At 57.3% G+C, this 11,292-nt stretch overlaps 1 protein-coding gene across 1 annotated transcript; it reads right to left on the bottom strand.

Annotated features, from left to right (window-relative positions):
• Nucleotides 1–935: 935 nt before the first annotated feature.
• On the bottom strand, nucleotides 936–11,024 carry LOC111720252 (leucine-rich repeat-containing protein 15). The gene is made up of 2 exons (XM_031957390.1): nucleotides 10,960–11,024; nucleotides 936–2,816 (listed from the first exon to the last, which is right to left on the bottom strand). Exon 2 carries the CDS (start codon nucleotides 2,809–2,811, stop codon nucleotides 1,015–1,017), a length of 1,797 nt encoding a protein of 598 aa, XP_031813250.1. The 5' UTR covers nucleotides 2,812–2,816; nucleotides 10,960–11,024; the 3' UTR covers nucleotides 936–1,014.
• Between the last annotated feature and the right edge of the window lie 268 nt (nucleotides 11,025–11,292).

Below are 11,292 nucleotides of genomic sequence, written 5' to 3'. Positions count from 1 at the left end.
CATCTCTCCTTCTCTCCACCCTTCTGACGGAGGAGCTGCTGAACGGCTCCCGTGGCACCACATGCTCCACTCAGGGACTTGTCTAAGAAGCAAACGCTGACTGTGCCATGAAAGGCAAATGAACTCTAGGTCAGGGCTTGCAAGGAGTCCGGCCGAACCTCAGAACTTTCGTCCCAATGGCCCACTCAAGTAATATCCAAGCGGAGGGGAGGGAGGAGCCGGATAGCACAAGGAGCCAGATTGGGGGGTCTTGCTCTGGCACTAGCCTATTTTTGGCTAACTTTACCAGTCAGCTACTTGATTCTGGTGTTTTGGCCTGCTAAGGGACTAAAGAGGTCTTCTCTCTGTCTTTATCTCAGCCCCAGTTCGGAAGCGGGCACAGAACTTGTGAGGGATTTCTGAAAGCAACTTGTAGCCGCTGGGCAGAGCCCCGTCACCCTGTCCTGCTCCATCTCGGGAGGGTGCCGGAGGGCTGGGATGCGAAGGGCAGAGAGAAGTCAGAGCCACCACCACAGAAGGCAGATTTGCCGCTTGGGGCTGGGAAGGGGGGAGGAGCCAGAGGGGAGCCCCCTTTAGAGGACTCTCTTCGCTGAGGGCTGGGAGGGGTTCCTAGCCAGTGCTCAGGAAAGTCATTCTTAATTTAGCCGCTGGAGATTGGAGGGACCTTCCACGCATGACTCTGCTTTCTCCCGGGGAGCCGCAGGGCTGAGGGAATTTGCCCGGGGGAAAGCCCCGTCCCCCGCAGCTGTTTCAGCCCCTTAGGAAAGAAAAAAAAGCAAAACAGGAAAGCCTCGCCCCCCCCCACCCCCCCACCCCCCACCCAGCGTTCTCTCCCGCGTGCAAAGGAAAAGCCCAGTTTTCAAGCACGCACTACTTTGGCCGCCAAGGAAGAAGCCGCTCGCTCTCCAGAGAGAGCGAGAAAGGAGGCATGTGAGGCGGGCCAGCGGGCCGGCGGTGCTGGCTCTGCCCTCGGGGCCCCCTCCGGCCGGAGCCCTTCTCGGCATCCCGGCCCCCTCAGCACTCGTTGGGCCCCTTCATCTGCATGAGCACGGCGTGGCTGCGCTTCTTGCAGCAGCAGCAGCAGATGCAGGCCGCCAAGGAGCAGGCCAGGGCGATGCAGCCGATGACGATGGCCGCGATGGCCAGACCGCTCTGCGCGCTGGTCATGCCCCACCCTTCGCGGTCGGCCACGTTCCCGATGGTGGTCAGGTCGGTCTGGTCCTCCTGGACCGTGGTGAACTCGGTGGTGTAGGAGACCGAGGTGGTGTCCGGGTACCGAGATGTGTCCGGGTACTGGGGCGTGTCCGGGTACCGGGGCGTGTCCGGGTACCGAGATGTGTCCGGGTACTGGGGCGTGCTCGGGTACTGGGGCGTGTTGGGGTAGCTCTGGCTGGAGCTCTGCACGTTGACGTTGACCACGATGATGGCCTGGCCCCGGAGCTCGGCCGGGCTGGAGCAGAGCGGGAGCAGGTCCGAGCCGCCCAGCCTGGCGCTGTTGGCCAGGAGCCAGGCGCGCAGGGGTACGATGCCGGCGTCGCAGCGCCACGGGTTGTCCTGGAGCCGGACGTCGCAGAGCTGGCCCAGGTGGTCGAAGATGCCCACGGGCAGGCTCTCCAGCTGGTTGTTCTGCAGCTGCAGGGTGGTGAGGCCGTTGACGCCGGCGAAGAGGTTGCCGGGCAGGAAGCGGAGCCGGTTGTTCTGCAGGGACACGTTCTGCAGGCTCACCAGGGCCCGGAAGACCTGGCCGTCGAGGTTCTGCAGCGCGTTGCTGTGCAGCGACAGCTCGCGCAGCGCGCTCAAGCCCCGGAAGGCGCCCGGGGCGATGGACTGCAGCTGGTTGCGGCTCAGCACCAGGACCTGCAGCTGGCTCAGCGGCTCGAAGACCCCGTCGGGGAGGTGCTGCAGCTGGTTGTCGTAGAGCCAGAGCTCCCGCAGGTAGGGCATGTGGCCGAACAGGCCGGTGGGCAGCTCCCGCAGCCCGTTGGCGAACAGCGTGAGCCGGTTGAGGCGCGGCAGGTTGAGGAAGAGGCCCCGCGGCAGCGTGGCCAGCTGGTTGTTGGACAGGTAGAGCCTCTCCAGCTGCCCGTTGCCCTGGAAGAGGCCGGGCGCCAGGTGGCGCAGCTGGTTCTGCTGCAGCGCCAGCTCCTGCAGGCTGCCCAGGCCGTCGAAGGTGCCCGTCGGGATCTCGGAGAGCTGGTTCTCGGAGAGCCGCAGCACCTGCAGCTGGCCCAGCCTCTGGAAGAGGTGCGGCGACAGGCGGTCCAGGTTATTCTGGCCCAGGTTGAGCTTGACGAGGCCGGGGAGGCCGTCGAAGCAGCCGTCGGGGATGCTCTCCAGCCGGTTCCCGTGCAGCTGCAGCTCCTTCAGGTTGCTGAAGGGCGCGAAGTGCGCCGGGCTGACGTGCAGCAGCTGGTTGCCCGACAGCAGCAGCGACTCGAGGTTGTTGAGGCCGTGGAACAGGCCGCCGGGCAGCGTCTGCAGCCGGTTGTTGGCCAGGCTCAGGTAGCGCAAGTTGCCCAGGTGGCTGAAGGCCCCGGGCGCGATCTGCGACAGCTCGTTCTTCTCTATGCGGAGAGCTATGAGCGCCGTCACGTTGAGGAAGGGCTGCGCGTTCAGCTCTCGGATGTGGGTGTTGAGTATCTGCAGGCTCATCGAATCCCAGGGCAGAGGGCTGGGCACTACCAGGATGCGCCCTCCCACGCACTCCACTTGGGACGCCTTGGAGCACGTGCACTCGCTGGGGCACGAGGAGGTGAGACCCAGGGCCTGGAGGCCCACGGCCAAGAAGAGCACACAGCCCTTCAGCTCCATAGCACCTGCAGGGGCAGGATGATGGGGGAGAAATGGAGGGAGGGGAAACGAGAGAGAGACAAACGTTATTGCAGAGCATCTGCAACTGGTCGACATCCCCCAAGGCCAGATCGGCTTTCAAAGGCATGTTTGCACTCCCCATCCCCATCCCCCACTCCTTCCCGATTCTGAAGTTCTCAAGAACACAAGGTGGTCAGAAAAAGAGATACAAGGACACCCTCAAGATCTCGCTGAAGAACTTTAGAATGACTGCACGACATGGGAGACAAGGGCGGCACCCAGCACGGTGTGCCCTCATGGGAGAAGGGGCTGTGCTCTATGAGCAAAGCAGACTCGGATTAGTCCCAAGGAAACTCATGATGTGCAAAATTAGAGAATCCACCCCAAATGTTCACAGGGACTATTTGTATCCAACCTGCGGCAGGGCATTCTGAGCTCCTATTGGCCGGATCAGCCAGTCAGCCACACTGTAACTGGATTCTAACATAGTCCAAAGGAAACAGGAGATGCACAAAGTTAAAGAATCTCTCCCAAATGTTCACAGGGACTATGTATCCAACCTGCGGCAGGGCATTCTGAGCTCCTATTGGCTGGATCAGCCAGTCAGCCACACTGTAACTGTACAAAGGAAAGGGGAGATGCACAAAGTTAAAGAATCTCTCCCAAATGTTCACAGGGACTATGTATCCAACCTGTGGCAGGGCATTCTAAGCTCCTATTGGTCAGCCACACTGTAAGTGGACTCTAACATATGATGTCATTCTGGCCCTCTTCAAGAAGAAAGGACAACAACCAAACCACCTTTGCAATGCCTCCCCTGAAAAGCAAACAAAGCTGGCCAGGGCTTTGGAATAAAACAGAACAACAGGGCCTGAAATTGGGACCCAGCACATTAATGTGGAAAACAGCCAAGAGAACACTGAGCCTGGGAGGGCTTCTTGCTTCCTGTTGCTTCCTGCCCCAATCTATTTTCCACATCACAATCCACAAAACATTCCTCCCGCCCTTGTGAGCATAGGACTGCTCCAAAACCTTCCCTGGCTGCCCACTGCCTCTGAGCAAAGGATGATCTCCTGGCTCTAGCATTCAAGTTCATCCTCTAGCTGTCACACCCCCCCCCCAATAAAAAACTGACAAGACTTTCCCAACCCCAACCCTAGCTGCAGAGGTCAAGGAAGGATTGGGAAGGAAGTGGAACCTGAGCTAGGGTCCTAAGGGAAGAGGAAGATGTCAACAGACAAGGCGTGCAACTAACAATGGAGGGCAAGACTGGGTTAATGTAACAGAAATCCTGTAAGCCAAGAGGGAATGGGCCTGGACAGCAGGGAGGGTTCTAGAAACATAGGGGAGATGGTGAGGAAAGTGACTCAACCAGGCTTGGCCCATCAGTAGATTGAGCACTGAGGTGCAGAGGGCTCTCGCTGTCCTTCCCAGCCTCACTGACTGGAATAGTGTGGAGGGAAGTAGTGTACGGAGACAGTGCTGGGTTTGGAGGCAAGAAGACCTGGCTGCAAGTAGTCTTTGTGTGGCTTTAAGCCAGGCCTGAGTGGACTGCTTGTCAAGAATGGAACATAACTAGACAGTATAAAAGACCTGGGGGTACACTTGCTAAAACAGACACAGGAGCTATATGAATATAAACATGAAACACTATTTACCAGATAAAATCAGATCTAAATACCTGAGGTGATATTGATTGTTCAACTAGCTAAAGCCAATATAATTTTTAAATGAAAATTTTGCCTAACTAGCCTATTTAATGTCATCTCAATTAAATTACTAAAGACATCTTACTGCCTTAGAAAAAATAACAAGAGTTCATTTAAAAGAACAAAAAAATCAAGAATTTCATAAAAACCAAGGGAAAAAGTTGTAGAGGAAGCTGATAAGCAAAGTTTCTGCATCACCAAAAAAGATCCTGAAGGTCCAAGGATGGCAGAGACCGGACCTGGAGAAGAATGTGCAGCTAAAAGTCAAAAGAGGAGAGGCTGTTGCACGATGGGGGTTCTGAGAGGGGCGCAAGGAAGGGAGGATCTGCTGGTCAGTCCCTCTGGTCCTGGGAGAGAAGAGGAACCAGCAGAGGAGGAGATGGTAAAGGGTGGAACATCATCAGGAGAGGTTCTAGCTGGGCAGATGGAAGGAGAGGGGGCGAGAGGGAGGGAGGGAGGGACAGAGACAATGAGAGACATGAAGAGAATGGGAGGAAAGGGGGGACAGATGGAGAGAGAGGATTTTCCAAAGGAATGAACGAAAACCCAAGAGAAGGAGGGCCAGAACTGAGCCGGATGGAGGGGAGAGGGAGCAGGGAGAAAGCTCAACCCCAGTGAGGTGCCAGATGAATCTGCTGATCTCACTAAGCTATTCATCAGAAGGGGGCTGTATAAAAATACTGTTTATCCAGTGACCCTCCATCTGGCCCATTAGAAGTATCTCAGTTCTGGGAATGGCCGCCATCTGCATCGTTGTGTGCCCTGAAATGGCATCCAAGATTTCACCATCCAAGATGGGACACCAAGCTGGGCCAGGACATTTACCTTCCAGCCCTACTAGTCACTCACCATGTGTAGAACTATAGCCACTAGGCTGGTCTCCAGATCTCTGCAGGGCTCCTGGCTTAGCCCCAACCTCCCAGCCACCTCCTCTCCTCTGAGAAGCATCCAGGACTGGGCCAATCACCCCCAGGACTCCTCCAGACTCAGCCAGTCCTCTCAGGTGACCCTCTGCCCCCTCCCAGAATCCCCAGGCAAGGCTAAGTCTAGGAACAATGATGGAGTCTTCACAGAGACAACCAGACAGGAGGACAGGCTTCTGTCCTTAGAGGACTTGAGGGACCACCAGGGACAAAGGGGCTAGAAGTTCTGCTTGGCCCCTGACAGCAGAAAAGGGAGCAGAGCGGGGAGCAGAGAGGTGTATTTCAGAGGAGGGGGATTCGTCTCCATCTAAGTAAATCCTTCCTACAACTATGGGTATCCAAAAGTGGCAGTTCCTTGCTCCTCAAAGTCTCCAGGGCAGGCTGGGGGCCCGGTCAGGCAGATGGTGGGAACAGTGAGAAGCTCTCAGGATGCGGATGCAGATGCCTGGGTCTGAATCCCAGGCCTGCCACTTCCTCGGAAATCCCTTCAGCTCTCCGGCCTCGGCTCAAATGGAGAGGATGGCCTCCCGCCTCTCTTTGGCCCATGGGAGGAGAGGGCTCACTTCTCACATTCTGCCATCCTCGGCCCCACGTCATTCTGGGTCAAGGAGGGAGCCACTACTTCCTTCTCTGAACTGAGCCCCTTCTTCCCTCAGACATCCTGCCCTGGGCAGGCTGGGCTCCGGGGCCCACAGTGGTCTCCCGCAAAGCCGGTGGTTTCCTGTTTTCCATCAGGGAAAAATCGGCCCCTGCCACTGCTGGCACAGCTACTCCAATCATCCTTCAGACCCTCCAGCCTCCCCTCAAGCTCTGGGCGGCTGCAAAGTGCCAGAACACGCCAGAGCCAGAACTGCAGGCCCTCCCTATGGAGGCTGTCCTACAGAGAAAGCCCCACTGCCGCCAGCTGGTCTCACCGGTCAGGGCCCAGAGCCTCCCGGGGCCGCCATCGCGGGCCCTTTCACGTGCCCTGGGAGCCATCACGGGCCCTTCCTCATGCCTCAATAACACACGCTACCCACGGGCTGCTTGGCCGCCACTGGCACAGATGCCAGTTAAAGGCCTTCAAGGCCGCATTAATTATACCCTCCTCGCTGGTGACACGACTGCGTCCTCAATAACTCGGGTGACTCGGCCCGGCTTCCTAAAGGAGAAGCCAAGCGTCCGTCCCTCGGCGTCCACAGGCTGGGTCACCGCCGCCGCGGGCTGGACAGGTGGTCTGCTGGGTGTTGTCCCGGGCCCTGGGACTCCCTCCCTTCTCCCAGGCTAGAAGCTTGCTCTTGGGCAACAGCCAGAGGAGCCCCATGCATGACTCACAGGATAGCACTTAATTAGCCAAGAAGCTTCCACCATTTGGGGCTTGGAGATTCTCGCGTCACTCTGCAGCTCTCAGCTTCCGAGAGGAACGAGGTCTCTCTGAGAATCTGGCCAGACTCCGATTCCGCATCCCCTCCCCCATCCAGCCCCTCGGAGCCCCTCCCCAAGTCTGGCATCTCCCCGGAGCACCACTTGCAAAGAAGAGGTTATCTCCCCAGAGACCCCGGCCCTTCGTGCCCTAGTGCTGTGGTCCTTTGCACCCCGGCCAGCTGCCCAAAGAGGCCTTTGTCGGCCTTAAAGAATAACCTCGGGCCTTTTGTGAGCCCCCAAAACCCTTCCCTGGTGAGCGCCCTCTAGAGTCTGGGGTAGATCCTGCCTAGATCTGAACCAGGAGCCAGTGCTGAAGCTTCCTGCCTTCTGGGGGATGGGCGCCAAGAACGCGGACCCCCCAGGAGCAGACAAAGCCTCACAGGCTCTGAGGACTGCGGGGGCCTCGGACATGGGTTCCTCCGGCCCTTGTAATGCTCAGAGGTGGAAAATAAGGCCCCGAGTGCCAGCATCACACGTGACAGAGCAAGGGTTCCTGAGGGCACCGAGCACGGAGGCAGTGCTGGGGAGGGGGTCAGTGCGGCACAGCGGCCCAGCCTGCGTGTGGGGGGAGGAGAGCGAGCACGGCCCGGGGTGCTCCCCTTCAGGGCTCTTCTCCAGCCGCAGCTTCTCCAGGCACCTCCTCCACCCCAAGACCACCTTAGCAGACCATTCCAGAGACAGCATCCCACCAGGGCAGAACTGACCTGCGGGGGCTCCCCCGGGACCCAGGGATGGCCCAGAGCGGGAAGAAGGGGCGGCTCGGCAGGCCAGGCTGGCCAAAGCCTATGGGTCCCCCGGACTCAAGGACCAGGGGCACCATCGCTGCCCCCAAAGCCACTCCCCAAGCCCAGAGTCACTAAGTGAAGATTCCCTTATTTTCTGCTTCTTTCCTCCTGGTCTCCTTGCTCCGGCCTCGGCCCAGATCTCTGCTGATCTCGGTATTTCTCTGTCTCTGTCTCTGAGGCACCAAAGAGTGCCGGAGCCCAGGACCCTCGGCAAGCCCCCTCATCCATAAAATGGGGCTCAAGCACCAAACTCAGGCTTGTTGTGAGGAACACTCGAGGTCACAAAGAATCTGAGCGCTTCACAGGGCTGAATGTGGAGCACAAATCCTGCCACTTAGTCATTTTCAGTCAGGTCTGACCTTTTGGGAGCATTTTCTTGGCAGAGATACTGGAGCAGTTGGACATTTCCTTCTGCAGCTCATTTTACACATAAGGAAACTGAGGCAGACTTGCCCAGGGTCACACAGCTAGGAAGTATCTGAAGCCAGATGTGAACTCACCATAAGTGTTAACTATTGTTTTTTTCTATCTTTGCCTAAGGATTTGTCTGTTTCTGTCTCTTCCTGTCTCTGTCTCCCTCCCTTTCTCTGTCTCCCTGTCTGCCTCCCTTCCTTTCTCTGTCTTTCTGTTTCTGTCATCTCTCTCTCTCAGCCTCCCTCCCTTTCTCTGTCTGTCTCTGTGTGTTTATCAATCTCTGTCTCTGTGTCTGTCTCCCTCCTTTTACCTGACAATCTCTGTCTCTGTCCCATCTCTCTCTCTCTGCCTCCCTCCCTTCATCTGCTGTCTGTCACTGTCTCTCTGTCTCCCTCCCTTTTTCTCTCTGTTTCTGCCTGTCTCCCTCCTCTCTCTATCTCTCTCTTTCTGTCTCTCTGTCTCCCTCCCTTTTTCTCTCTGTTTCTGCCTGTCTCCCTCCTCTCTCTATCTCTCTCTTTCTGTCTCTCTGTCTCCCTCCCTTTCTCTTTCTTTCTGCCTGTCTCCCTCCTCTCTCTATCTCTCTCTTTCTGTCTCTCTGTCTCCCTCCCTTTCTCTTTCTTTCTGTCTGTCTCCCTCCCTTTCTCTTTCTGTCTCTGTCTCCCTCCCTTTCTCTGTCTGTCTGTCCGTCTGCCTCTGTCTCCCTCTCTCTCCCTTGCTCATACTTCTGTCTCTGTTCATTTCTCTCTTCCTGTATTTCCGTGTCTGTCTCGCTCTCTGTCTACCCTCCTTCTTCCCTCTCTCCTTCCCTTTCTGAATCTCTAGAGAAATGGGTTGAGTGCGGTTTGGGACAGCAATCTGCACAGACCTACAATTAACTTGGCAAGAGAGGCCGGGGGAGAGAAAGCCTTTCAGGCATTTCCTGGCAAAGCAAAGAGAAGGATTGAAGTAAAGTTTTCCCAAAGAAGCTCCCGACTTCCAGTCAACAAGCCCTCGGGGCTCCAGGGCTCCTCAGTGAAGCTGAAACAGAACTGGACTCGGTAGAGACTCTGGGGATGCTTCCTGGCCTCGGACCCAAACTCATGGGGTGGCCTGTGAAGCTGGGGGCTCAGAGAACTCAGGAGACGGGGTGGCTGTTGTTGGCAGCCTGGCTCCCAGTCCCAGCTCTCTCTGGGAAAGTGGGAGCCCACCAGGGGCCACTTCAGACTCCTTCCCTGCCCAGCCTTGTCCCCCAGGGCTGCCCTTCAGGAGCCATCTCTCTCCTCCTTCTGCCAAGGGCTCCTGGGCTCTCTCCTTCCCCCCACTTCTCCAGTGGCTGATGAGCTCAGCTCACCTTCTCTTCCGTTCCCTGTTTGAGGCTTCCATCTCCGACTGTGTGAAAGCCCAGGCAGAGGGACTGAGCCCCCTCGGCATGCTCTCAGCCCCCAGCACAAGCTCAGGCCCTGGGCTCAAAGGTTCCGGGTCCCAGAGCAGAAGTCACAGTAATCCAAGGTCATTTCAAAAGGAAGGCTCTGCCACTGAAACTACAGGCTTTGTTTGAGGGGTGACGGGGACTCTCCGAACACTTCGGGAATGTGGAAGCAACTGGCCCCGAGCGTCTGTGTAAGCCAGAGCCGGAGCCGGAGCCCCCGCCGAGAAAGCAGCATCTGGTGCGGGAGCCGGAGCTCATCCCCAGCAGGCTGCTCTTTCTCTGACAGGCCTTAGGGTCACCACAGGGAGTGCGAGGGACTGAGCGGGACCACTCGATTCAGGACGGTGGTATTGACACCCCTGGGATATGGAGTAGTCTGGACCACACATGCTCCCAGGCCCCCCAAACCCCTGCTGTCTCAGCTCCCTGGGAACATGGGATTGAGTCGGGGAGAAAGGGGGCAAAGAAAGTGGATGGGGCTCATGCCCTGCCAAGAGCCTGGGGAGGCTAGATGGAGTCACGGGGACCAAGCAAAACAAGGGAAGACCAAGAACCCAACGCTAATCTGGACCCAGATAGGAAAAATGAACCATGACCTCAGACGCAGGGCAGTTGGGGGTGAAATGGGGGAAGAACATCCTCCACTTGACACACAAAAAGAGCTCTGACTCCTTGGGGCATCCAAAGGAAGCCCAATGGCTGAAGGAGGGTGCCTCATTTTCTCCTCTGCCCAGTGGGGCCCTGCCTACACTAAGTGGTCCGCAGTCCGGGGTCCTTCCCAGATCTGACGTTCCGTCTCGTGCGCTCGACACTGCCTTCCAAGGCGGCGTTCTCTGTTTCATGTTCTAGACCTTCCACAAGGACGATATTCTAGGCTCGGGGCTCTGTATTTCAAGCTCTCACCTCCTCTATTTTCTGTTCTAAAAAGTCCCGGTGGTTGTAAATGTGGGCAAAGAGAATGAAAAACCTCTTCCTCTGGAACAAGAGCTGCTCTGCGTTCCAGACACAAAAGGAAAGACCATGGGCGTTGAAGGAGATTTTTGAAATCTTTCTTCTCCATCCAAATTATCTTCTCTCTCCCCAAATACTGCCTGAGACTCATTATTGAATGCCAGAGGAGAGCCCTGGCCAGAAACAGCAAGGAAAGCCCCCGATCCAGAGGAAAAGCCGGGATCCCCGCTGAGGCCCCTGGAGCTCAAGCCCAGCTCCAGGCACAGAAGCTACTCGGATGTGCTGGAAGCTCAGAAATATTGCTCAAGGAAGCAGCCCAGGACCTGGCCTCTGCCCACCCTGGACGCTTCAGGACCACGCTCTCCCAGCTCTGTTGCCCGGGAATCTGGGAGTGATTTGGGGCCCCTCCCGGCCCAAGAATCCCCACCCTAGGGAGTCAGAGCGAGATTGTCCGTGGGGGAGAAAAGAAGGGATGAAAGGGAGCAGAGCAGGAGGGTTAGCAGCCAAGCGGCTGCCCGGGGCCGGCTAATTGGGGAGGACGAGACGCCACTTACCGGCTCCTCCTCTGGGGCAGCTGCTGAGAAGAGGCAGTCCAGAGAAGATGCGAGATGGCTCAGGACTGCCGCATGAATGTGGGGAGGCTGGGGCGTCCCCCTATTTAAACAGTCCAAAGCAATGAATCAGCAGAGGGGCCGTGTCAGAGGTTAGGAGAGCAGGCGTGTTCTGGGAGCCAGGGGGAGCTCCCTGCCTCCTGGGGCTGCCTGAGCCCGACAGCTTCTCTGTCTGCAGGGCCCGTCAAGGCGACTCCCAGAAGCAGCCCCTTCCTTCTTCCTCCCTCCCTCTCCTCTTCCCATCTCCTTTTCCCCCCTCTTCTTTCTCCTCTTCCC

This window comes from Sarcophilus harrisii, chromosome 3 (genome assembly GCF_902635505.1).
Source record: "Sarcophilus harrisii chromosome 3, mSarHar1.11, whole genome shotgun sequence".
NCBI classification, from domain to species: domain Eukaryota; kingdom Metazoa; phylum Chordata; class Mammalia; order Dasyuromorphia; family Dasyuridae; genus Sarcophilus; species Sarcophilus harrisii.
This window is presented reverse-complemented; position numbering and strand designations above follow the sequence as displayed.